Raw genomic sequence first — 26,995 nt, forward strand, 5'->3', positions numbered from 1 at the left:
TACAACCCATGCTTTACACCTATATAAGAGTGTTGGTACCATTATACTCTCATACATTCCCTTCTTTGCCTCCAGGGATAATGTGTTTTGTTTCCACACATACCTCAATACATCACTCACCTTTTTTCCTTCATCAATTCTATGGTTAACCTCATCCTTCATAAACTCATCTGCTGACAAATCTATTCCCATATATTATTTGTACTGTTCAAATACAGAGACTGTAAGGGTTAAGAAAACATTTGTGTATGTTCAATTATTTACATAAAACAATACAGCCATTTACAACATATAAGATAAGGCTATACACAATTTACAAATATTTTGGTAGCAAAACTACCTAATATTGAAGACAATTGAGGAAAGACCCAATCCCAGATGGGAAGACAATGATTGTTTAAGGTGGAGAAGGTAATTCCTTAATTCAATGTGTTCCAAGGGCCCTGACACTCATTCTGTTAAGATGAAGAACATCGTTCATCCACTCAAGACCTTAGTATACAATATAAAAATATATGTACAATTGTCTATGACAAACATACGAGTATTTCATAATTCACTGTAAAGTGTATTACAGTATAAAACAAATTAAACCATTGCTAATTGGGACTTTGTGACTTTGGTCTTGTAGTAATTAAGACAAGTGAGAGCAATACCTTGACGGAGGAAATATGAGACACATCCTAACTCTTTACTTCCTATCACTGCACAATAAGAAGAAGAATAAGGGTGACTAAATCCTGATAAAAGCATTATATGATTCACCAATATATTAAGCAATAAAACACTACAGAAGGCACCAAATTATTCACTATTATTTAAAGCATTCTGGGAAAGATACTGGGAATGTGTCCCTATTAGCTGAAATTCAATCTGTTTCTTGGTGTGTCTTTGGTTCGTCAAATCCCATATCATACATACCCTGCTTTTCAAATATATCACCATATCTAACACTCAAAAATATACAAAATCACAGCTTGCTTTTCCCAGCACTGGGTTTAACAACACGAGATTGCTACTCCTTTCTGCCAATATATGTCCTAAAATTCTGAGAGAGAGTGGTAGATTGAGGTAAAACACAGCTGCTCCTATGACAAGCACGCTAAAATTAATATGCTGCTTAAGTTGGCCTGCAGTGACAATGCATGCTACCACTATCTCCCACCATCACAGTTACTGTGATGTGATCAGATATTTTGATATAAAGGTTTAACAAAAATTCTCCTTTTCCATGACCAGAAACAAAATAGCTTTCATAAAAATAATAACTCTGATTCTATCACATCTAAAGCTGCCATCATTAACCCTATCATACATAGACTGGGTGCTGACTATCCTTTTCATCATTTCCACTGCCTCCTGGTGTGCTGTCAAAGAATCTTCTAAAAGTGAACTCAAAGAATGCATGGAGTGGCTGATTGCTGTTGTTGACCCATTCTAAGTCACTTTCATTAGGTTCGCTTGGCCGTAGCTTGTCTGGATCGATGGGATCAAAGTTTGAGGTATCTGTTGGGTGTTTGATCGTAGGTAAATAGAGTGCTTGCTGTTTTCGCAGTCCTCCCTCAAAGTCTAGTGACTCAAGGAAGGGATGACTTTTTACCTCTTGAGCACCATTGCGTCCCAACCGCTGTTCAGGGTGTGTACAAAAATTTAGTATCAAATCCTTTGCTTCTGGAGATAATTTAGCTTGTTTGGGTATCCGAAGAGTTGTCTCCCAGTTGATGACCTAGTCAAGAAGATATAAATAACATATTTCATAAATGCTTGATACATCAAAGAATATTTTAATTAAAGTTTTCTGAATAATTTGACTGATGCAAAAAAAATTTCAATGAAATCAAATACAAAATGAGAATTGACACAGTTGCTTTTTGCTGATGATACTGTGCCTCTGGGAGATTCTAAAGAAAAATTGCAAAGGTTAGAATCTAATACAAAGTGGGAATTGTCACAGTTGCCTTCTCCAGATGACACCGTGCTTCTGGGAAATTCTGAAGAGAAGTTGTAAAGGTTGATGGAAGAATTTGGGAGTGTGTGTAAAGGTAGAAAGTTGAAAGTGAACATAGAAAAAAGTAAGGTGATGAGGGTATCAAATGATTTAGATAAAGAAAAATTGGATATTATGGAAGTATGGAGTATGGAAGAAGTGAATGTTTTCAGATACTTGGGAGTTAACATGTCGGCGGATGGATTTATGAAGGATGAGGTTAATCATAGAATTGATAAGGGAAAAAAGGTGAGTGGTACGTTGAGGTGTATGTGGAGACAAAAAACGTTATCTATGGAGGCAAAGAAAGGAATGTATGAAAGTATAGTAGTACCAACACTCTTATATGGGTGTGAAGCTTGGGTTGTGAATGCAGCAGCGAGGAGGCGGTTGGAGGCAGTGGAGATGTCCTGTCTAAGGGCAATGTGTGGTGTAAATATTATGCAGAAAATTCGGAGTGTGGAAATTAGGAGAAGGTGTGGAGTTAATAAAAGTATTAGTCAGAGGGCTGAAGAGGGGTTGTTGAGATGGTTTGGTCATTTAGAGAGAATGGATCAAAGTAGAATGACATTGAGAGCATTTAAATCTGTAGGGGAAGGAAGGCGGGGTAGGGGTCGTCCTCGAAAAGGTTGGAAGGAAGGGGTAAGGGAAGTTTTGTGGGCGAGGGGCTTGGACTTCCAGCAAGCGTACATGAGCATGTTCGATAGGAGTGAATGGAGACGAATGGTATTTGGGACCTGACGATCTATTGGAGTGTGAGCAGGGTAATATTTAGTGAAGGGATTCAGGGAAACTGGTTATTTTTATATAGCCGGACTTGAGTCCTGGAAATGGGAAGTACAATGCCTGCACTCTAAAGGAGGGGTTTCGGGATATTAGCAATTTGGAGGGATATGTTGTGTATCTTTACACGTATATGCTTCTAAACTGTTGTGTTATGAGCACTTCTGCAAAAACAGTGATTATGTGTGAGTTGAATGATGATAAAAGTTTCTTCTTCTTTTCTTCTTTCTTTTTGGGTCACCCTGCCTCGGTGGGAGACGGCCGACTTGTTAAAAAAAAAAAAAAAAAAAAAAGAGAATAATTTGACTGATGCCAAAAATTTTCAAACATACTGTATATGTTAAAAACATGTATTTTACATAAAAAGCAAAATTTTCAAGACTGCCATGTGAATTGTCAAGTACTATTTATATAATGTTCATATCTTAAAAGAAAAATGAGCAAACTCTGTTGAAAGTAAGCACTTTATCTATTGCTGACATTTACCTGCAAGATGACATTAGGGATGGCACTCCCTTACCACTCATGTCTCAAAATGGCTCTGAAGTACTCAAAATGCAGTTTGTGTTTATATAATTCTTCAAATGTTTTAAGTCTCACAAGTACATAAGGAATTATGGTGTACATTAAAGTTACTGGCATGGGGTATATCATAAGACATGGTACAGTATGGCTTTTTCTTTTTTTTACATGCTGGCCATCTCCCACTGAGACAGGGTGATCAAAAAAAGTAAACTTTCACCATCACTCACACTATCACTGTCTTGCCAAAGGCATGCAGATATGACAGTTTACATGTCACTCTAAACAGCAAATATACCAAACCCCTCCTTTAGAGTGCAGGCACTGTACTTCCCACCTCCAGGACTCAAGTCCAGCTAACCAGTTTCCCTGACTCCCTTCACAAAATAGTACCCTGTTCATATTCCAACATCTTGTCAGGTCCCCAAAAACCCATTCATCTCCACTCACTCCTTTCTAACACACTCACACATGCCTGCTACATGTCTAAGTCCCTTGCACACAAAACCTTTGACCTCCCTCTCTCCATCCTTTCCTAGGATGATCCCTACCCTTCCTCCCCTCTACTACAAATTTATACACCCTCCAAGTCATCTTATTTCACTTTATCCTCTCTAAATGACCAAACCACTTCAACAACCCCCTCTTCAGCCCTCTGAAGAATACTTTTAGTAACTCCACACCTCCTAATTTCCACACTACAAATTCTCCGCATAATATTCACACCACACATTGCCCTTAGACATGACATCTCCACTGCCTCCAGCCTCCTCCTTGCTGCAGCATTTATAACCCAAGCTTCACACCCATATAAGGGTGTTGGTACCACTATACTCTCGTACATTCCTTTCTTTACCTCCATGTATAACGTTTTTTGTCTACACAGACACCTCCAAGCACCACCCACCTTTTTTCCTTCATCACTTCTATGGTTAACCTCCTTCATAAACCAATCCACTGATAAGTCTACTTCCAAATATATGAACACATTCACTTCCATACTCCCTCCCTCCAGTGTGATATCCAATTTTTCTTTACCTAACTTGTTTGATATCCTCATCACCTTACTCTTATTTATGTTCACTTTCAACTTTCTTCCTTTGCACACCCTCCCAAATTCTTCCATCAACCTTTACAACTTCTCTTTAGAATTTCCCAGAAGCACTGTGTCATCTGGAGAAGGCAACTGTGACAATTCCCACTTTGTATTAGATTCTGAACATTTTAATCCCATACATCTCCCCAACATCCTAGCATTCACTTTTTCTACAACCCCATCTATAAATACAGGAGGGGCCCTGCTTATAAAGAAGGTTAGGTTCTGGGCTGCTGCTGTAAAGCAAAAATCACTGTAAAGTGAAACAGCCTTTTTTTCACTTTCAAATGCATATAAAAGCCTGATAACACGTTTACACTTTCATACATTAAGTGAGCAATAGAGCTTAGCCTAAAAAAATGTACATACAGTTCACATATTACCTACCTTAAAATATTTTCATCCTTAGCTTACAGTGAGTGGTGAATATATTTATTGTAGGAAGTCTGAATAAATGAAGAATGAGTAAAATTGAAAACTGTTGCATTAGAGAAATGCTGTAAAGCAGGGCCCTCTTTTATGTTAAACAACCATGGTGACATCATGCATTCCTGTCTAACTCCTTCTTTTACTGGAAAGGAATCCCCTTCTCTCCTCATACCCTAACCTGAGCCTCACTATCCTCATAAAAAAACCTCAACTGCTTTCAGTACTCTACCACTTATGCCGCCATTCACTTCCAACATCTGCCACATTGCTCTCCAATCCACCCTATCATATGCATTTTCTAAATACATAAATGCAATGAAAACTTCCTTTTTTTTTTTTTTTTTTTTTTTTTTTTTTTTTTTTTTCAACAAGTCGGCCGTCTCCCACCGAGGCAGGGTGACCCAAAAAAGAAAGAAAATCCCCAAAAAGAAAATACTTTCATCATCATTCAACACTTTCACCACACTCGCACATTATCACTGTTTTTGCAGAGGTGCTCAGAATACAACAGTCTAGAAGCATAAACATATAAAGATACACAACATATCCCTCCAAACTGCCAATATCCCAAACCCCTCCTTTAAAGTGCAGGCATTGTACTTCCCATTTCCAGGACTCAAGTCCGACTATATGAAAATAACCGGTTTCCCTGAATCCCTTCACTAAATATTACCCTGCTCACACTCCAACAGATCGTCAGGTCCCAAGTACCATTCGTCTCCATTCACTCCTATCTAACACGCTCACGCACGCTTGCTGGAAGTCCAAGCCCCTTACCCACAAAACCTCCTTTACCCCCTCTCTCCAACCCTTTCGAGGACGACCCCTACCCCGCCTTCCTTCCCCTATAGATTTATATGCTTTCCATGTCATTCTACTGTGATCCATTCTCTCTAAATGACCAAACCACCTCAACAACCCCTCTTCTGCCCTCTGACTAATACTTTTATTAACTCCACACCTTCTCCTAATTTCCACACTCCGAATTTTCTGCATAATATTTACACCACACATTGCCCTTAAACAGGACATCTCCGCTGCCTCCAACCGTCTCCTCGCTGCTGCATTTACCACCCAAGCTTCACACCCATATAAGAGTGTTGGTACTACTATACTTTCATACATTCCCTTCTTTGCCTCCATAGATAACGTTTTTTGACTCCACATATACCTCAACGCACCACTCACCTTTTTTCCCTCATCAATTCTATGATTAACCTCATCCTTCATAAATCCATCCGCCGACACGTCAACTCCCAAGTATCTGAAAACATTCACTTCTTCCATACTCCTCCTCCCCAATTTGATATCCAATTTTTCTTTATCTAAATCATTTGACACCCTCATCACCTTACTCTTTTCTATGTTCACTTTCAACTTTCTACCTTTACACACATTCCCAAACTCATCCACTAACCTTTGCAATTTTTCTTTAGAATCTCCCATAAGCACAGTATCATCAGCAAAAAGTAACTGTGTCAATTCCCATTTTGAATTTGATTCCCCATAATTTAATCCCACCCCTCTCCCAAACACCCTAGCATTTACTTCCTTTACAACCCCATCTATAAATATATTAAACAACCATGGTGACATTACACATCCCTGTCTAAGACCTACTTTTACCGGGAAGTAGTCTCCCTCTCTTCTACACACCCTAACCTGAGCCTCACTATCCTCATAAAAACTCTTTACAGCATTTAATAACTTACCACCTATTCCATATACTTGCAACATCTGCCACATTGCTCCTCTATCCACTCTATCATATGCCTTTTCTAAATCCATAAATGCAATAAAAACTTCCCTATCTTTATCTAAATACTGTTCACATATATGCTTCAATGTAAACACCTGATCTACACATCCCCTACCCACTCTAAAACCTCCTTGCTCATCCGCAATCCTACATTCTGTCTTACCTCTAATTCTTTCAATTATAACCCTACCGTACACTTTTCCTGGTATACTCAGTAAGCTTATTCCTCTATAATTTTTACAGTCTCTTTTGTCCCCTTTCCCTTTATATAAAGGGACTATACATGCTCTCTGCCAATCCCTAGGTACCTTCCCCTCTTTCATACATTTATTAAACAAAAGTACCAACCACTCCAACACTATATCCCCCCCTGCTTTTAACATTTCTGTCATGATCCCATCAGTTCCAGCTGCTTTACCCCCTTTCATTTTACGTAATGCCTCACGTACCTCCCCCACACTTACATTCTGCTCTTCTTCACTCCTAAAAGATGGTATACCTCCCTGACCAGTGCATGAAATTACTGCCTCTGTTTCTTCCTTAACATTTAAAAGTTCCTCAAAATATTCTCGCCATCTTCCCAATACCTCCATCTCCCCATCTACTAACTCCCCTACTCTGTTTTTAACTGACAAATCCATATTTTCCCTAGGCTTTCTTAACTTGTTTAACTCACTCCAAAATTTTTTCTTATTTTCATTAAAATTTCTTGACAGTGCCTCTCCCACTCTATCATCTGCTCTCCTTTTGCACTCTCTCACCACTCTCTTTACCTTTCTTTTACTCTCCATATACTCTGCTCTTCTTATAACACTTCTGCTTTGTAAAAACCTCTCATAAGCTACCTTTTTCTCTTTTATCACACCCTTTACTTCATCATTCCACCAATCACTCCTCTTTCCTCCTGCCCCCACCCTCCTATAACCACAAACTTCTGCCCCACATTCTAATACTGCATTTTTAAAACTATTCCAACCCTCTTCAACCCCCCCACTACTCATCTTTGCACTAGCCCACCTTTCTGCCAATAGTCGCTTATATCTCACCCGAACTTCCTCCTCCCTTAGTTTATACACTTTCACCTCCCTCTTACTTGTTGTTGCCACCTTCCTCTTTTCCCATCTACCTCTTACTCTAACTGTAGCTACAACTAAATAATGATCCGATATATCAGTTGCCCCTCTATAAACATGTACATCCTGGAGCCTACCCATCAACCTTTTATCCACCAATACATAATCTAATAAACTACTTTCATTACGTGCTACATCATACCTTGTATATTTATTTATCCTCTTTTTCATAAAATATGTATTACTTATTACCAAATTTCTTTCTACACATAGCTCAATTAAAGGCTCCCCATTTACATTTACCCCTGGCACCCCAAATTTACCTACTACTCCCTCCATAACATTTTTACCCACTTTAGCATTAAAATCCCCAACCACCATTACTCTCACACTTGATTCAAAACTCCCCACGCATTCACTCAACATTTCCCAAAATCTCTCTCTCTCCTCTACACTTCTCTCTTCTCCAGGTGCATACACGCTTATTATAACCCACTTTTCACATCCAATCTTTATTTTACTCCACATAATCCTTGAATTAATACATTTATAGTCCCTCTTTTCCTGCCATAGCTTATCCTTCAACATTATTGCTACTCCTTCTTTAGCTCTAACTCTATTTGAAACCCCTGACCTAATCCCATTTATTCCTCTCCACTGAAACTCTCCCACCCCCTTCAGCTTTGTTTCACTTAAAGCCAGGACATCCAGCTTCTTCTCATTCATAACATCCACAATCATCTCTTTCTTATCATCTGCACAACATCCACGCACATTCAGACTTCCCACTTTGACAATTTTCTTCTTCTTATTCTTATACCTTTATATAATATTGTTCACCTATAAGCTTCAATGAAAACACTTAGTCTACACATCTCCCTTTCCTAAAGCTTCCTTGTTCATCTATGATCCTTAATTAATTCTTTCTTTAACCCCTTCAGGGTCCAAGGCCCAAATCTGAAGTGGTGCCCCAGTGTCCAAGAATTTAAAAAAAAAAAATTATTTTTTTCTTATGAAATGGTAGAGAATCTTTTTGTGAAGGTAATAAAACAAAAAGTACGAAATTTGATGGAAAATTGACGAAATTATGCTCTCGCGAATTTTGATGTGTCAGCAATATTTACGAATCGGCGATTTTGCCGACTTTGACTCCCATTTTAGGCCAATTACATTATTCCAGTCAACCAAATTCTTAGCTATTTCACTAGTATTACTTCTATTCTATCGATTGAGCACAAGAAATTGCCAAGTCATCTGTTTCAACTACAAATTAAAGTGATCAGAAATTGTTAATTTGGCCAATTTAACACAAAGTTCAAAATATTCCAATTTCAAAATAGGGTCAAGAATAAACAATGTAGGTATTCCTGAAACTAAACTAACATTTCCTCTGTTCTTTAGTTATGTTTTGAGGCTTTACAAATAAATTCCATTTTGATTTTTTATTCACATAATGAATTTTTATTCACACCAAAAAATAGAAGATTTACTGTTATGCAATACTGTAATAATTGTATAAATATCATCAACATATTTGTGAATGTATATTAGACCCACCAGCTGGCGTGCATTAGACGTGTGAGGTCGTTTGTTTACTCTTGAATATCGGCAAAAATTTAACATTTTTGCTACTTTGAGCTCAGTTTCAAGTCATTTCCAGTGCGAAAACCAATCAAAATCATCTCTATTTCTGTAATATGTCTTCCATTCTATCAAATGAGACCAAGAAATCGCAAATAGAACTATAAAAAACATACGAAAAAACACTGCAAAGTCGCTGTTTCAATCGAAAAATCATGATTTCAGTTTTTTTCTCTCATTATACACAGCATGCTGCAGGATCTGTTTTATGTGGTGCACACATACCACATAGATGTATTCTCTCATATCTAGGCCCAAATGTACCACTCACAGTTTATCAGAGTGAGCTGAGCTCATGACCTAGATCTACGGTTTGGACCCTGAACATAAAGCCGTAGATCTACGGGACGGACCCTCAAAGGGTTAATAACTATCATATGCTTTACCTGGTATGCTCAACAGGCTTATATCCTTATAGTTTTTTACACTCTCTTTTTATCCCCTTTTGCTTTATACAAAGGAACTATGCATGCTATCTGCCAGCTCCCAGGTACCTTCCTCTCTTTCATACATTTATTGAAGAAAAGTGCCAACCACTCCAAAACTATATCTGCACTTACTTTCAACATTTCTGTCATAATCCCATCAATCCCAGCTGCCTTACCCCTTTTTGTTTTCCCCAATGCCTCATGCACCTCTTCCCTACTCTCACAGCTGGCTCTTCCTCATTCCTAAAAGATGTCATACCTCCTGGCCAATGCATGAAATCACAGCATCCCTGTTTTCCTCAACATTTAACAGCTCCTCAAAATATTCCCACCATCTTCCCAATACCTTCAACTTCTCATCTAATAACTCCCCTCTTCTGTTTTTAATTGTCAAATCCATTTGTTTCCTAGGCTTTCTCAACCTATTAATCTCACTCCAAAACTTTTCTTATTCTCAAAAATTTGTCGACAGCACCTCACCCACTCTTTCATTTGATCTCCTTTTACACTCCATCGTCATTCTCTTAACCTCTCTTTTACTCTCCATGTAGAACTCTTTCTTATATTACTTCTGTTTTGTAAAAACCTCTCTAATGCTAACTTTTTCTCCCTTAACACTCTCTTTACCTTATCATTCCACCAATCACTCCTCTTCTCTCCTGCACCCAATCTCCTATATCCTCAAACTTCTGATGCACACTCTAACACTACATTCTTAAATCTACCCCATATCTCTCCAACTCATTACCTATACTCTCACTAGCCCATCTTTCTCCCAATAGTTGCTTATATCTTTTTTTTTTATTAATACATCAGTCATTTCCCACCAAGGCAGGGTGGCCCACAAAAGAAAAGCATTCATCATCATTCATTCCATCACTGTCTTGCCAGAGGCACACTCTCCCTACAGTTATAAAACTGCAACATTAACACCCCTCCTTCAGAGTGCAGGCACTGTACTTCCCATCTCCAGGACTCAAGTCTGGCCTGCTGGTTTCCCTGAATCCCTTCATGTTACTTTGCTCACATTCCAACAAAACGTTAAGCCCTAAAAATCATTTGTCTCCACTCACTCCTATCTAACATGCACATGTATGCTTGCTGGAAGTCCAAGCCCCTCACACCCAAAACCTCCTTTACCCCCTCCCTCCAACCTTTCCTAGGCCAACCCCTACCTCACCTTCCTTCCACTACAGATCTATCATTCTATTTCGTTTCAACCTCTCTAAATGTCTAAACCACCTCAACAACCCCTCTTCAGCCCTCTGGGTAATACTTTCAGTAACCCCACACCTCCTCCTAATTTCCAAACAATGAATTCTCTGCATTATATTCACTCCACACATTGCCCTCAGACATATCTCCACTGCCTCCAGCCTTCTCCTTGTTGCAATATTCACCACCCATGCTTCATACCCATATAAGAGTGTTGGTATAACTATGCTCTAATCCATTCCCCTTTTTGCCTCCATGGATAATGTTCTTTGTCTCCACAGACTCCTCAGTGCACCACTCACCTTTTCCCCCTCAATTCTATGATTTACCTCATCTTTCACAGACCTATCTGCTGACACATCCACTACCAAATATCTGAATACATTCGCTGCCTCCATACTCTATCCCTCCAATCTGATATCCATTCTTTCATTACCTAATTTTTTGTTATCCTCGTCACCTTACTCTTTCCTACATTCACTTTTAATTTCCTTCTTTTACATACCCTACCAAACTCGTCCAAGAGTCTCTGCAACTTCTCTTCAAAATCTCCCAAAAGCAGTTTCATCAGCAGAGAACAACTGTAATAATTCCTACTTTGTGTTAGATTCTTTATCTTTTAACCCCACGCCTCTTGCCAACACCTGAGCATTCACTTCTCTTACAACCGCATCTATAAATATAATGAAGAACCATGGTGACATCACACATTCCTGTCTAAGGCCTACTTTTACTGAGAAATAACCTCCCTCTCCTACATACTCTAACCTGAGCTTCACTATCCTCGTAAAAACTTTTCACTGCTTTCAGTAACCTACCTCCTATTCCATACATTTGCAACATCTTCCACACTGCCCCCTATACACCCTGTCATATGCCTTTTCCAAATCCATAAATGCCACAAAAACTCTTTACCCCTATCTAAATACGGTTCACCTATATGTTTCACTGTAAACACTTGGTGTACACACCCTCTACCCTTCCTAAAGCCTCCTTGTTTATCTGCTACCCTGCTCTCCATCTTACTCTTAATTCCTTCAATAACAACTGTACCATAATCTTTACCAGGTATACTCAACAGGATTATTCCCCTATAATTTTTACACTCTCTTTTGTCCCCTTTGCTTTTATACAAAAGAGTTATATATGCTCTCTGCCAATCCCTAGGAACATTACCCTCTTCCATACATGTATTAAATAAAAGAATCAATCATTCCAAATCTGTATCTCCCTTGCTTTTAACATTTCTGTTTTTATCCCATCAATCCCAGATGCTTTACCCCCTTTCATTCTACCCACTGCCTCACACACTTTCCTCACACTCATAACTGGCTCTTCCTCACTCCTACAAGATGTTATTCCTCCCTGCCCAATACACAAAATCGCACCTTCTCTATTCTCATCAACATTTAACAATTCCTCAAAATATTCCCTCCATCTTCCCAATACCTCCACCTTTCCATCTAACAACTCCCCTCTCCTATCTTGAACTGTTAAATCCACTCATTCCCTAGGCTTTCTCAACTTATTAATCTCACTCCAAAACTTTTTCTTATTTTCAACAAAATTTGTTGACATCTCACCCACTCTCTCATTTGCTTTCTTTTTACATTCCTTCACCATTCTCTTAACCACTCTTTTTCTCTCCATATATTCCTCCCTCCTGGTATCACTTCTACTTTGTAAAAATCTCTCACATACTAACTTTTTCTCTTTTACTGCATCATTCCACCAATCACTTTTCCTCCCTCCCACACCCACTTTCCTGTAAGCACAAACTTCCACTGAACACTCTTAACACTACATTCTTAAACCCACACTATACATCTTCAACCTCATTGCCTATACTCTCACTAGCCCATCTATCCTTCAGTAGTTGTTTATATCTTACCTTAGCTGCCTCCTTTACCTGCTACTTCCATTCTCCTTTTATCCCATCTACCTTTTACTCTCACTAGCTACAACTAAAAAGTAATCTGATATCTGTGACCCCTCATTTAGTTTATAAATTTTCACCTCTCTCTTACTCTCTGATGCTATTCTTCTTGTATCCTATCTACCTCTTACTCTCACTGTACTACAACAATTAATGATCTGATGTATCTGTTGCTCCCCTCTATAAACATGCACATCCAGAAGTCTACCCATCAACCTTTTGTCCACCAACACACAGTCTATATCAAATATTGTGCACTACTACTACTAATAATAAAAATAGTAGTGTTCTCACCTTATATTGGGTTTCTGGTGGTGTATTGGCAAGGAATGGTGGCTGGCCTACCAGCATTTCATACAGGATCACTCCCACACTCCACCAGTCACAGAGTTGTGTGTAACCTGTACGTGACAACACCTCAGGTGCTATATAATTTGGAGTACCGACCAGAGAGTGTGCCAGACAGCGTAAGTGTTGTCGTCTACGTCTTCTCTCTAGTGGCTTAAGGTCATTGCAGTGACAGACAATGTCATTATCTCCACAAGGATCTATGGAATCTTGCCTATTATGGTCACCTGAGGAAAATACAGGATATAACATGTAATTCTGATGTATTGGCTTTAAATCCATTCCAATCTATCATTAGGTAAGGATAATCAGACTCAAATGAAATGTAGAAATAAAATCAATATTTATACCATACAGCTGGAAAAACATTAGGTTAGGTTTAATACTCACCAACTCTTTGATAATATTTTGAATTATGAGTCCATCTGAAACCAGTGCAGAGGCCGAAGTCAGTGAGTTTAATGTGTCCATCTCTATCTATAAGGATGTTGTCTGGCTTTATATCGCGGTGAATAAAACCCATCTTGTGAACACTTTCTATTGCACACACTAGTTCCCCAATATAGAATCTGGAAAGTGGATAATAATATATTACATAATATTAAAAATTAATACATGTGTACAATTATACTGTCATTAATTGATGGCCAATATCTCTGTGATGATATGTTGAACAAATTTGGTACTGTATGTGATGGTAATGGTAAAGAAATTACAGTGGAACCTCAGTTTTTGTCTGCCCTGATTTTTGTTGAATTCGATTTTCAATGACTTTTTTTGTCAAAATTTTGTCCCAGTTTTCATTCATCACCTCGGTTTTCGTCGGTCTGCCGTACTGAACATGTCCACACAAAGCATCCCACACATTCTGAGTCAGACTGGCTTTGTTTCTCATCGAGTGAGCATTACCCCACACGTTCATCCAAAAACATTTCGTAATAATCCATTGTTTTTTGTGCTTGTTTATTGAGTGTGACTGCTAAATAAGCCACCATGAGGCCAAAGAAAGTTCTGAGTGCCAGCCCTCTGATAAAGAAGGCGAGAAACATGATAGAATTCAATTGTGGCCAGAATGTGTCCGAGAGGAGGATTTTGAAGGGTTTGAGGCTGACCCTGACAACCCTATGCTTGTTGTGTAATCTATTGTGGATTAGGGGAAGTCCATGGGTTGGATGTGAGTGGCCAGGATGTGGAAGAGTTGGTGGATGACCACAGGGACAAGCTAATCAATGAAGAGATGCAACACCATCAACTGGAACAGCAACAGATTACAGCTGAGGAAATTGCTTCAGAGGAGGAAGAGAGAGAGGAGAATGTGCCTTCTTCAGTGATTAAGGACATGTGTGTAAAGTGGAGTGAGTCGCAAAGTTTTGTGGAGAATTATCACCCTAACAAAGTCGTGTCTGCAACATGTTCAATGACAATGTTTTGTCTCATTTTAGGCAAATCTTAAAGAGACGCCAGAAACAGACCTCTCTGGACAGTTTTTTTGTGCGACAGGGGTCCAGTGCCAATAAAAGACAAAGAAGGGAAGTAACCCCGGATAGGACCTTGATACCTGAAGTCTTTATGCAGGGGGATTCCCCTTCCAACCAATAACCTCTCCTCCTCCCTCTCCCCTCTTTGTGTCTGCCATACACCAACAAGAGTCTTCAATAAAGGTAAAAGTGATATTAAATGTTCATTTATCCATTTCACTAGTCCTTTATATTTATTTATCATTGTTTTCTGTGTGTAAAACTGTAGTTATTCTCTATAAAATGCATTTTTCGTTAATACTTTTGGGTGTCTGGAACAGATTAATTAGATTTACATTATTTCTTATGGGAAATATTGCTTCAGTTATCATCAAATTTGGTTTTTGTCAGACTTTCTGGAACGAATTAATGATGAAAACCGAGGTTCCACTGTATTTCTCAGTAAATCTGTGGGTTCCATTAGGACTTCCAAGACAGGCACATAAGTGTATGATAAAACATGATATACAAATTATCATTCCTTCCTACTGTTCTGTTATGAAGAATGAAAAATCTGACATAATATTCATGACAATTCACATGGCTTACGAATGCCCCACCATGCGAATTTTTCAGGATATGATGTCACTCGATCGATTTTTTGCTTCTGGATATGAACGATATTTCAGGATGCAAACTTTCCCCTCAAGGGAGGTTCCTTGGTGAGGGGTTCTTGATCAAGGGAATTGGATCTGTGCTTCACTTCCCTAAATTAATAATAATTCTCCTTTATATATTACTAAATTTAAAAAAAGAAACTTTCGTTTTTCCTTTTGGGCCACCCCACCTCAGTGGGATATGGCTGGTACGTTGAAAGAAAATAATAATAAATAATAATTATAATTATTCCTAGGTAGTAGGTTGGTAGACAGCAACCGCCCAGGGAGGTAATACCGTCCTGCCAAGTGAGTGTAAAACGAAAGCCTGTAATTGTTTTACACGATGGTAGGATTGCTGGTGTCCTTTTTTCTGTCTCATAAACATGCAAGATTTCAGGTACGTCTTGCTACTTCTACTTACACTTAGGTCACACTACACATACACCTACCATCCGACTTACGACCAAGCTTGGTTCCGACCAACCGGTCGTAAGTCGAACCTTAGAAAATTGCCGACATATTAGGTAGGGCATAATGTCAAAACTTTCCTATAGTATAAACTACCTACATAATGCTGTAATGTAATGTACAATCATTATTTCATTCTTTTTACCATAATTTACTTCTATTGTTGTATTTTAATTATTTATGTACTGTATATAATGTATACATGGTAGTGATATGTATTGTAAATTTTACATCGCATAGAGTATCATATGTTACTATTATCTTTATGTATTGTCGACACAGTGGAATGGGAGAATACCACTGGTAGTGTCATCCTGCCAGAATGTTGTGTAACCTATACCCTAAGTAAAGAGAAACAACTCTGGAACATGTGTAATATGTATCCGGCTGGGTGGCCGGGTCTGTGGTTGGCGGGGTGGGTGGGTGGCTGGATGGATGGATGGGTGGATGGATGGGTGGGTGGATGGATGGGTGGGTGGGTGGGTGGGTGGGTGAGTGGCTGGATGAGTGGGTGGGTGGGTGGGTGGATGGGTGGGTGGGTGGATGGGTGGGTGGATGGGTGGGTGAGTGTGGCTGGGTGGGTGGGTGGGTAGTTGGCTGACTGGCTGACCGAATGTGGCTCTGTCTTTGTATCTCTCTCACTGGTACACGTAAGTCAATTTATCATACATCTTATAAATTACCTAGGATAACCTAAAAAATCCAGACAAAGTGCTATACAGTGGATCTGTGCTCCAGTGCCCTAAATTAATAATAATATTAATTTTTTTTTTTCAACAAGTCGGCCGTCTCCCACCGAGGCAGGGTGACCCAAAAAAGAAAGAAAATCCCCAAAAAGAAAATGCTTTTCATCATCATTCAACACTTTCACCACACTCACACATAATCACTGTTTTTGCAGAGGTGCTCAGAATACAACAGTTTAGAAGCATATACATATAAAGATACACAACATATCCCTCCAAACTGCCAATATCCCAAACCCCTCCTTTAAAGTGCAGGTTGGTAGACAGCAACCACCCAGGGAGGTACTACCGTCCTGCCAAGTGAATGTAAAACAAAAGCCTGTAATTGTTTTACATGATGGTAGGATTGCTGGTGTCTTTTGTCTGTCTCATAAGTATGCAAGATTACAGGTATGTCTTGCTACTTCTACTTACACTTAGGGCACACTACACATACATGTACACATTTATTTATACACACTCATTTGAGTTTTCTTTGATTTTATCTTAATAGTTCTTGGTCTTATTACTTTTCCTTTTATATCCATGGGGAAGTGGAATAAGAATCTTTCCTCCGTAAGCCATGCGTGTTGTAAAAGTCAACTAAAATGCCGGGAACAATGGGCTAGTAACCCCTTTTCCTGTAAAGATTACTAAAAAGAATAAGAAGAAGAAAATTGTCAAAGTGGGAAGTCTGAATGTGCATGGATGTTGTGCAAATGATAAGAAAGAGATGATTGTGGATGTTATGAATGAGAAGAAGCTGGATGTCTTGGCTTTAAGTGAAACAAAGCTGAAGGGGGTGGGAGAGTTTCAATGGAGAGGAATAAATGGGATTAGGTCAGGGGTTTCAAACAGAGTTAGAGCTAAAGAAGGAGTAGCAATAATGTTAAAGGATAAGCTATGGCAGGAAAAGAGGGACTATAAATGTATTAATTCAAGGATTATGTGGAGTAAAATAAAGATTGGATGTGAAAAGTGGGTTATAGTAAGTGTGTATGCACCTGGAGAAGAAAGAAGTGTAGAGGAGAGAGAGAGATTTTGGGAAATGTTGAGTGAATGCATGGGGAGTTTTGAATCAAGTGTGAGAGTAATGGTGGTTGGGGATTTCAATGCTAAAGTGGGTAAAAATGTTATGGAGGGAGTAGTAGGTAAATTTGGGGTGCCAGGGGTAAATGTAAATGGGGAGCCTTTAATTGAGCTATGCGTAGAAAGAGATTTGGTAATAAGTAATACATATTTTATGAAAAAGAGGATAAATAAATATACAAGGTATGATGTAGCACTTAAAGAAAGTAGTTTGTTAGATTATGTATTGGTGGATAAAAGGTTGATGGGTAGGCTCCAGGATGTACATGTTTATAGAGGGGCAACTGATATATCGGATCATTATTTAGTTGTAGCTACAGTTAGAGTAAGAGGTAGATGAGAAAAGAGGAAGGTGGCAACAACAAGTAAGAGGGAGGTGAAAGTGTATAAACTAAGGGAGGAGGAAGTTCGGGGGAGATATAAGCGACTGTTGGCAGAAAGGTGGGCTAGTGCAAAGATGAGTAGTGGGGGGGTTGCAGAGGGTTGGAATAGTTTTAAAAATGCAGTATTAGAATGTGGGGCAGAAGTTTGTGGTTATAGGAGGGTGGGGGCAGGTGGAAAGAGGAGTGATTGGTGGAATGATGAAGTAAAGGGTGTGATAAAAGAGAAAAAGTTAGCTTATGAGAGGTTTTTACAAAGAAAAAGTGTTATAAGAAGAGCAGAGTACAGTGGACCCCCGGTTAACGATTTTAATCCGTGCAAGAGGGGTAATTGTTATGCGAAATAATCGTTATGCGAATTAATTTTCCCCATAAGAAATAATGGAAATAAAATTAATCCGTGCAAGACGCCCAAAAGTATGAAAAAAAATTTTTTTTACCACATGAAATGTTAATTTTAATACACACAAACTGAAAAAGGCATGCACAATTACATGACACTTACTTTTATTGAAGATCTGGTGATGATTGATGGGATGGGAGGAGGGGAGAGCATTATCTTCTTACTGTTTAGAAGGGGAATCCCCTTCCATTAGGACTTGAGGTAGCAAGTCCTTTTCTGGGGTTACTTCCCTTCTTCTTTTAATGCCACTAGGACCAGCTTCAGAGTCACTGGACCTCTGTCGCACAACAAATCTGTCCATAGAGCTCTGTACCTCCCGTTTCTTCAAGACTTTCCTAAAATGGGCCATAACATTGTCATTGAAATAGTCACAAGCACGGCTTGCAACAGCTGTGTCAGGGTGATTTTCATCTATAAAGGTTTGCAGTTCAAACCACTCTGCACACATTTCCTTAATCTTTGAAGTAGGCACAATGGATTCCACAACTGGCATAGGCTTCTCAGGGTTAGCCCCAAACCCTTCAAAATCTTTCTTAATTTCCATACTAATTCTCACCCTTTTTACCACAGGGTTGGCACTAGAAGCTTTCTTGGGGCCCATGGTCACTTATTTTCCAGAAACACCACCGAAAACACTGTAATAATACGAAATATTCCGAGTGTATGCTTGGATGTTACCGCGGAGGCTGGCTGGTAAACAATGGGACGGCCGGCACATGTGAGGGCACATTGGACGCGTCTCGGACGAAAATCGGTATGCGGGTTTTTAATCGGTATGCGGGGCAAAAATTTTGCGATAAAAGTAATCGTTATGCGGAAAAATCGCTATGCGATGCCATCGTTATGCGGGGGTCCACTGTATATGGATAGTAAAAGAAAGGTGAAGAAAGTGGTGAGAGAGTGCAAAAGGAGAGCAGATAATAGAGTGGGAGAGGCACTGTCAAGAAATTTTAATGAAAATAAGAAAAAATTTTGGAGTGAGTTAAACAAGTTAAGAAAGCCTAGGGAAAGTATGGATTTGTCAGTTAAAAACAGAGTAGGGGAGTTAGTAGATGGGGAGAGGGAGGTATTAGGTAAATGGCGAGAATATTTTGAGGAACTTTTAAATGTTGAGGAAGAAAGGGAGGCGGTAATTTCATGCACTGGTCAGGGAGGTATACCATCTTTTAGGAGTGAAGAAGAGCAGAATGTAAGTGTGGGGGAGGTATGCGAGGCAGTACGTAGAATGAAAGGGGGTAAAGCAGCTGGAACTGATGGGATCATGACAGAAATGTTAAAAGCAAGGGGGATATAGTGTTGGAGTGGTTGGTACTTTTGTTTAATAAATGTATGAAAGAGGGGAAGGTACCTAGGGATTGGCGGAGAGCATGTATAGTCCCTTTATATAAAGGGAAAGGGGACAAAAGAGATTGTAAAAATTAGAGGAATAAGTTTATTGAGTATACCAGGAAAAGTGTACGGTAGGGTTATAATTGAAAGAATTAGAGGGAAGACAGAATGTAGGATTGCGGATGAGCAAGGAGGTTTCAGAGTGGGTAGGGGATGTTTAGATCAAGTGTTTACATTGAAGCATATATGTGAACAGTATTTAGATAAAGGTAGGGAAGTTTATATTGCATTTATGGATTTAGAAAAGGCATATGATAGAGTGGATAGGGGAGCAATGTGGCAGATGTTGCAAGTATATGGAAAAGGTGGTAAGTTACTAAATGCTGTAAAGATTTTTTATGAGGATAGTGAGGCTCAGGTTAGGGTGTGTAGAAGAGAGGGAGACTACTTCCCGGTAAAAGTAGGTCTTAGACAGAGATGTGTAATGTCACCATGGTTGTTTAATATATTTATAGATGGGGTTATAAAAGAAGTAAATGCTAGGGTGTTCGGGAGAGGGGTGGGATTAAATTATGGGGAATCAAATTCAAAATGGGAATTAACACAGTTACTTTTTGCTGATGATACTGTGCTTATGGGAGATTCTAAAGAAAAATTGCAAAGGTTAGTGGATGAGTTTGGGAATGTGTGTAAAGGTAGAAAGTTGAAAGTGAACATAGAAAAAAGTAAGGTGATGAGGGTATCAAATGATTTAGATAAAGAAAAATTGAATAACAAATTGGGGAGGAGGAGTATGGAAGAAGTGAATGTTTTCAGATACTTGGGAGTTGACATGTCGGCGGATGGATTTATGAAGGATGAGGTTAATCATAGAACTGATGAGGGAAAAAAGGAGAGTGGTGCATTGAGGCATATGTGGAGTCAAAAAACGTTATCTATGGAGGCAAAGAAGGGAATGTATGAGAGTATAGTAGTACCAACACTCTTATATGGGTGTGAAGCTTGGGTGGTAAATGCAGCAGCGAGGAGACAGTTGGAGGCAGTGGAGATGTTCTGTCTAAGGGCAATGTGTGGTGTAAATATTATGCAGAAAATTCGGAGTGTGGAAATTAGGAAAAGGTGTGGAGTTAATAAAAGTATTAGTCAGAGGGCAGAAGAGGGGTTGTTGAGGTGTTTTGGTCATTTAGAGAGAATGGATCAAAGTAGAATGACATGGAAAGCATATAAATCTATAGGGGAAGGAAGGCAGGGTAGGGGTCGTCCTCGAAAGGGTTGGAGAGAGGGGGTACAGGAGGTTTTGTGGGCAAGGGGCTTGAACTTCCAGCAAGCGTGCGTGAGCGTGTTAGATAGGAGTGAATGGAGACGAATGGTACTTGGGACCTGACGATCTGTTGGAGTGTGAGCAGGGTAATATTTAATAATATTAATAATCATTATTATTACAATAATACATATGTACTAATAATATTATTAAGCTATAATATAATAATCGTGTCCACTCATTACTTACCTTAAAATATCTGTAGTTTTAATGTAGAGTGAGAGGTGAGTAAACAAGATTAAATGAATAAATGAGAGAGAGAATGAGAATGTAGAATGTTCACGAGTTATGTAAACAAACGTTGTTGTTGTTACCAGCCCGGACATGAATGATTCCTGTTCACTGTCAAGCCGACCAGAAAAACATCTCATATTTGTTAATTTATATGTTATGTAGCATGTTTATTATATAATTTTGAAAAAAAAAAATCATAGACGGATTAAGCAAAATGTCTATATTAATGTTTTATACACATTTAATGCGCATCAGTGATTATTATTGTTATTATCATTATTAATATGGCATCTTCAAGACCAAGTACACTCTTAATGAGTGGCTTTGAGACAGACAAGCAGACAAAGACAGACACACAGGTAGACAGAAAGACAGACACACAAGTAGACAGACAGACACACAGGTAGACACAGACAGACACAGGTAGACAAAGACACACAGGTAGACATAAAAACACACTGGTAGACAAAGACACACAGGTAGACAAAGACATACTAGTAGACAGACAGATAAACAGACACGCAGAGATACAGACAGATGTACAGGCAGACAGATACAGACAGGTTTATGTGCAAAAGTGAAAACAAATAGAGAGTTCGAGAATAAGAGCCTTTCTTGCCACAATCTCCAGTGCAAGATTCAGACTTCATCTTAGGGGCCATGGTGAAATTTACTGTCCAGTTAGTACAGTTAATACAGTATGATGCTGCTGCTGCTGATAGGGCAGGGTTACTCAAACAGATGCTGCCTGCATGACACATTGCCACCGCGAGTATTGTCAAATATTGTACAGCGGTGTGCATCAGCCGGTCCAGCCCAGCTGCCAGATGCATGGTCGTAAGTTGAGTGGACGTATGTCGAGCAGGTCGTAAGTCAGATGGTAGGTGTACATGTACAAGCATATATATACACACACCCCTCTGGGTTTTCTTCTATTTTCTTTCTAGTTCTTGTTTATTTCCTCTCATCTCCATGGGGAAGTGGAACAGAATTCTTCCTCCGTAAGCCATGCGTGTTGTAAGAGGCGACTAAAATGCCGGGAGCAAGGGGCTAGTAACCCCTTCTCCCGTATAAATTACTAAATTAAAAAGAGAAACTTTCGTTTTTCTTTTTGGGCCACCCTGCCTTGGTGGGATACGGCCGGTTTGTGAAAAAAAAAAATTATAATTATTATTATTATACATACCAATAATAATAATACACTGCAGCAGGCCTGTTGGCCCATACTAGGCCTGTCCTTCACAATCCATCCCACTAACAGAATATATGCCCAACTCAATTTTCAATGCTACCCAAGCAATAAGCTTTGACAATTCTATTTACTCATGTGTAGGTCCCACTCACATCCAACCCCTCTCACTCACGTAATTATCCAACACAAATTTGAAACTACCCAAGGTTTTAGCCTCAATAACCATACTAGGCAGATTGTTCCACTCATCAACATAAGAACGGAGGAACACTGCAGCAGGCCTGTTGGCCCATACTTGGTAGGTCCTTCACAAATTCAGCCCACTAGCAGAATAAACGCTACCCAAGCAATAAGCTTTAATAATTAAATTCTCCAAGTCCCACTCAAATCCAACCCCTCTCACTCATGTATTTATCCAACCTAAATTTGAAACTACCCAAGGTTTAAGCTTCGATAGAACCTTGGGTAGCTTTAAAAAGATTGGACAAATATATGAGTGGGAGGGGCTGGGTATGATTGGTGTCGTGGGTACATAATAACATAAGAAAGGAGGAACACTGCAGTAGGCCTGTTGGTCCATACTAGGCAGGTTCTTCACAGATCCAACCCACTAACAGAATAAACATACCTAAGCAATAATCATTGACAATTCTATTTACTCATCTTGACTGTGTGCTAATGGAGTTACAGGAAGCTGACATCGAAGAAATGCTGAACACTGACAATGACGCACCCCTTGTGCATTCATATGAACATAAGAACATAAGAGACATCAACGTCTGAATTGATTATCCTACCTATCTTCGTGTTATCAGCAAATTTTCTTATGTCACTAGTAATTCCCTCATCAAGGTCATTTATATATATTATAAACAACAATGGGCCTAAAACTGATCCTTGCAGAATGCTACTTGTTACAGATCCCCACTCAGATTTAACCCCATTTACACACACTCTCTGCTTCCTATTAGTGAGCCATGACTCAATCCAATACAGCACTTTTCCCCCAATGCCATGAGCACCCACTTTCTTCAACAGTCTCTGATGTGGTACTCTATCAAAAGCCTTACTAAAATCTAAATAAACAATATCAAATTCTTTATCATGATCAATGGCCTCAAAAGCCCTACTGAAGAAAGTTAATAAATTAGTTAGACAGGTGTGGCCCCTGGTGACTATGTTGAGTATCATTAATCAAATTATACCTATCGAGACGACTTCTTATATTATCAGCTATAATTGACTAGTAATTTGCCTACAATTGAGGTTAGGCTTATTGGGCGGTAATTTGACGGTAACGACTTGTCCCCTGCTTTAGAAATAGGAATTACATTAGCTATCTTCCACATATCAGGCACTACACCAGTGTGATAATAAAAAAAAATTTTTTATTATCACACTGGCCGATTCCCACCAAGGCAGGGTGGCCCGAAAAAGAAAAACTTTCACCATCATTCACTCCATCACTGTCTTGCCAGAAGGGTGCTTTACACTACAGTTTTTAAACTGCAACATTAACACCCCTCCTTCAGAGTGAAGGCACTGTACTTCCCATCTCCAGGACTCAAGTCCGGCCTGCCGGTTTCCCTGAACCCCTTCATAAATGTTACTTTGCTCACACTCCAACAGCACGTCAAGTATTAAAAAACATTTGTCTCCATTCACTCCTATCAAACACGCTCACGCACGCCTGATGGAAGTCCAAGTCCCTCACACACAAAACCTCCTTTACCCCCTCCCTCCAACCTTTCCTAGGCCGACCCCTACCCCGCCTTCCTTCTACTACAGACTGATACACTCTTGAAGTCATTCTGTTTCGCTCCATTCTCTCTACATGTCCGAACCACCTCAACAACCCTTCCTCAGCCCTCTGAACAACAGTTTTGGTAATCCCGCACCTCCTCCTAACTTCCAAACTACGAATTCTCTGCATTATATTCACACCACACATTGCCCTCAGACATGACATCTCCACTGCCTCCAGCCTTCTCCTCGCTGCAACATTCATTACCCATGCTTCACACCCATATAAGAGTGTTGGTAAAACTATACTCTCATACATTCCCCTTTTTGCCTCCAAGGACAAAGTTCTTTGTCTCCACAGACTCCTAAGTGCACCACTCGCCCTTTTCCCCTCATCAATTCTATGATTCACCTCATCCTTCATAGACCCATCCGCTGACACGTCCACTCCCAAATATCTGAATACATTCACCTCCTCCATACTCTCTCCCTCCAATCTGACATCCAATCTTTCATCACCTAATCTTTTTGTTATCCTCATAACCTTACTCTTTCCTGTATTCACTTTTAATTTTCTTCTTTTGCACACCCTACCAAATTCATCCACCAATCTCTGCAACTTCTCTTCAGAGTTCCATTTTGCATTCCTTAACCCGTAAACGGTCCAAACGTATATATACGTTTTTACCGCTAGTGCCCCAAACGTATATATGTATACGTTTTATGTGTCCTACATTTAACATTGCCACGATAAGCCTGAGTCGCCTAGACATGTGAGAATGGGTGTGAGCACTCACTGTGCACCATATTAAAATACAGTGGACCCCCGGTTAATGATATTTTTTCATTCCAGAAGTATGTTCAGGTGCCAGTACTGACCGCATTTGTTCCCATAAGGAATATTGTGAAGTAGATTAGTTCATTTCAGACCCCCAAACATACACGTACAAACGTACTTACATAAATACACTTACATAATTGGTCGCATTGGGAGGTGATCGTTAAGCGGGGGTCCACTGTACTTGGGGATGCCTGGGTACCATATGCTCTTTTTTCCTATTAAAAAACAACAATGTTTTTTTTTCTCAAAAAAGTTGGGGCAGTACGGTAGTGAACGTATATATACGTTTGGACCATTTACGGGTTAAGAACCCTTGAAAAAAGTTCATCAGGACCTGGGAATTTATTTTGCTTCAAACGATCTATCTGATAACCATTTCGCTAGTGACTGTGATATTACATAATTTAGCTTCTTCAGGCTCACTAAAATACCTAATTACAGTATTGGGATATTATTAGCGTCTTCCTGAGTGAAAACCGAGAAAAATAATTATTAAAAATAGAGCACATTTCATTCTCTTTGTCAGTAAGAACTCCATAGTTATTTTTAAGGGGACCTATCTTATCTCTAACTTTTGTTCCATACACCTGGAAAAAACTTTTAGGGTTAGATTTCGAATCCCTAGCAACTTTAATTTCATAGTCCCATTTAGTTTTTCTTATCCCCTTTTTAACGTCCCTCTTAATATCAATACAGGAGGGCCCCACTTATACGGCGGGTTAGGTTCCAGGCTACCGCCGTAAAGCGGAAACCGCCGTAAAGTGGAACACCCTTTTTTTCCACTTACAAATGCATACAAACACTAGATAACAAGTTTACACTAACATATATTATGTTAGCAATAGAACCAGGCATCAAAAAACAATAAAAAAGTACAATACACACATAGTGCACTCATTACTTACCTTAAAATATTTATAGTCTTAATCTAGGGTGAGACAAGTAGTATTTATTGTAAGAAATCAAGTGTGGTATGTATGGTAGTCAGCCAGGCTACCATACCAGGCCAACCCACCCACACATACTATTCTATGATATTTAAGCATCCCAGAGCGATAAAATGTATATACAGTTCACTCATTACTTACCTTAAAATATAGGGTGAGATGAGTAGTATTTATTGTAAAATATCAAGTGTGGTATGTATGGTAGTCAGCCAGGCTACCATACCAGGCCAACCCACCCACACATACTATTCTATGATATTTAAGCATCCCAGAGCGATAAAATGTATATACAGTTCACTCATTACTTACCTTAAAATATAGGGTGAGATGAGTAGTATTTATTGTAAAAAATCAAGTGTGGTATGTATGGTAGTCAGCCAGGCTACCATACCAGAGAGAAAGAATGAGTGCATGAGAGAGGACAGGCGCAGAGTTATGTAAACAAACCAGGCGAAGGTAAGTTTTGTAAACAGTGTACACGTCTGGTTTGTGTACAAGTTACATTGTGTACAGGTTGTCTCTACATTGATACGGTAGAATAAATAAAGAAGAACACTCCCATTCTCATGTAACATCATTTTGAGAAGAAATGATGCTCTGAGTGAAGGCAATGGAAGTAAGTCATTCTGACTTTTTTGGGTTATCCTAGGTTCTCTACACATATGTTATTATGTATTTATGTTATGTATCGTGTTTATTATATAATTTTGAAAAAATATCACGGATGGATTAATGAAAATATGTATATTAACGTAATATACAACATTTAATGATACACCGAGCTCAGACAGCGTAAACAAACAAACAAACTGAACAGGTTGTGGACGATCACTCGGTCAGGTGAAATAGACGGTATTAATACGTGTCCAGTTTTAGTTCATTCATGTACATTTGTAAGAGTTTGTGAAACTTTTACCTTATAATATTTTTATTATTATTATAATAATTAAATCACGAAACAAATACTCTTACACTGTGTACAAGTTAGTA

The 26,995-nt window shown here is 39.1% G+C and overlaps 1 protein-coding gene across 1 annotated transcript in view; it reads right to left on the reverse strand.

Annotated features, from left to right (window-relative positions):
* Window positions 1–241: 241 nt before the first annotated feature.
* Window positions 242–26,995, reverse strand: part of wts (serine/threonine-protein kinase warts) — a 113,111-nt gene continuing 86,357 nt past the window's right edge. The window contains exons 7-9 of the mRNA XM_053782175.2: window positions 13,608–13,786; window positions 13,164–13,444; window positions 242–1,726 (exon numbers count right to left, since the gene is read on the reverse strand). Of these exons, the coding sequence (XP_053638150.2) occupies window positions 1,310–1,726; window positions 13,164–13,444; window positions 13,608–13,786 (877 nt within the window). The 3' untranslated portion in view covers window positions 242–1,309. The remainder of the gene's footprint in view (window positions 1,727–13,163; window positions 13,445–13,607; window positions 13,787–26,995) is intronic.

Source organism: Cherax quadricarinatus, chromosome 2, assembly GCF_038502225.1.
Source record: "Cherax quadricarinatus isolate ZL_2023a chromosome 2, ASM3850222v1, whole genome shotgun sequence".
Lineage (NCBI taxonomy): Eukaryota > Metazoa > Arthropoda > Malacostraca > Decapoda > Parastacidae > Cherax > Cherax quadricarinatus.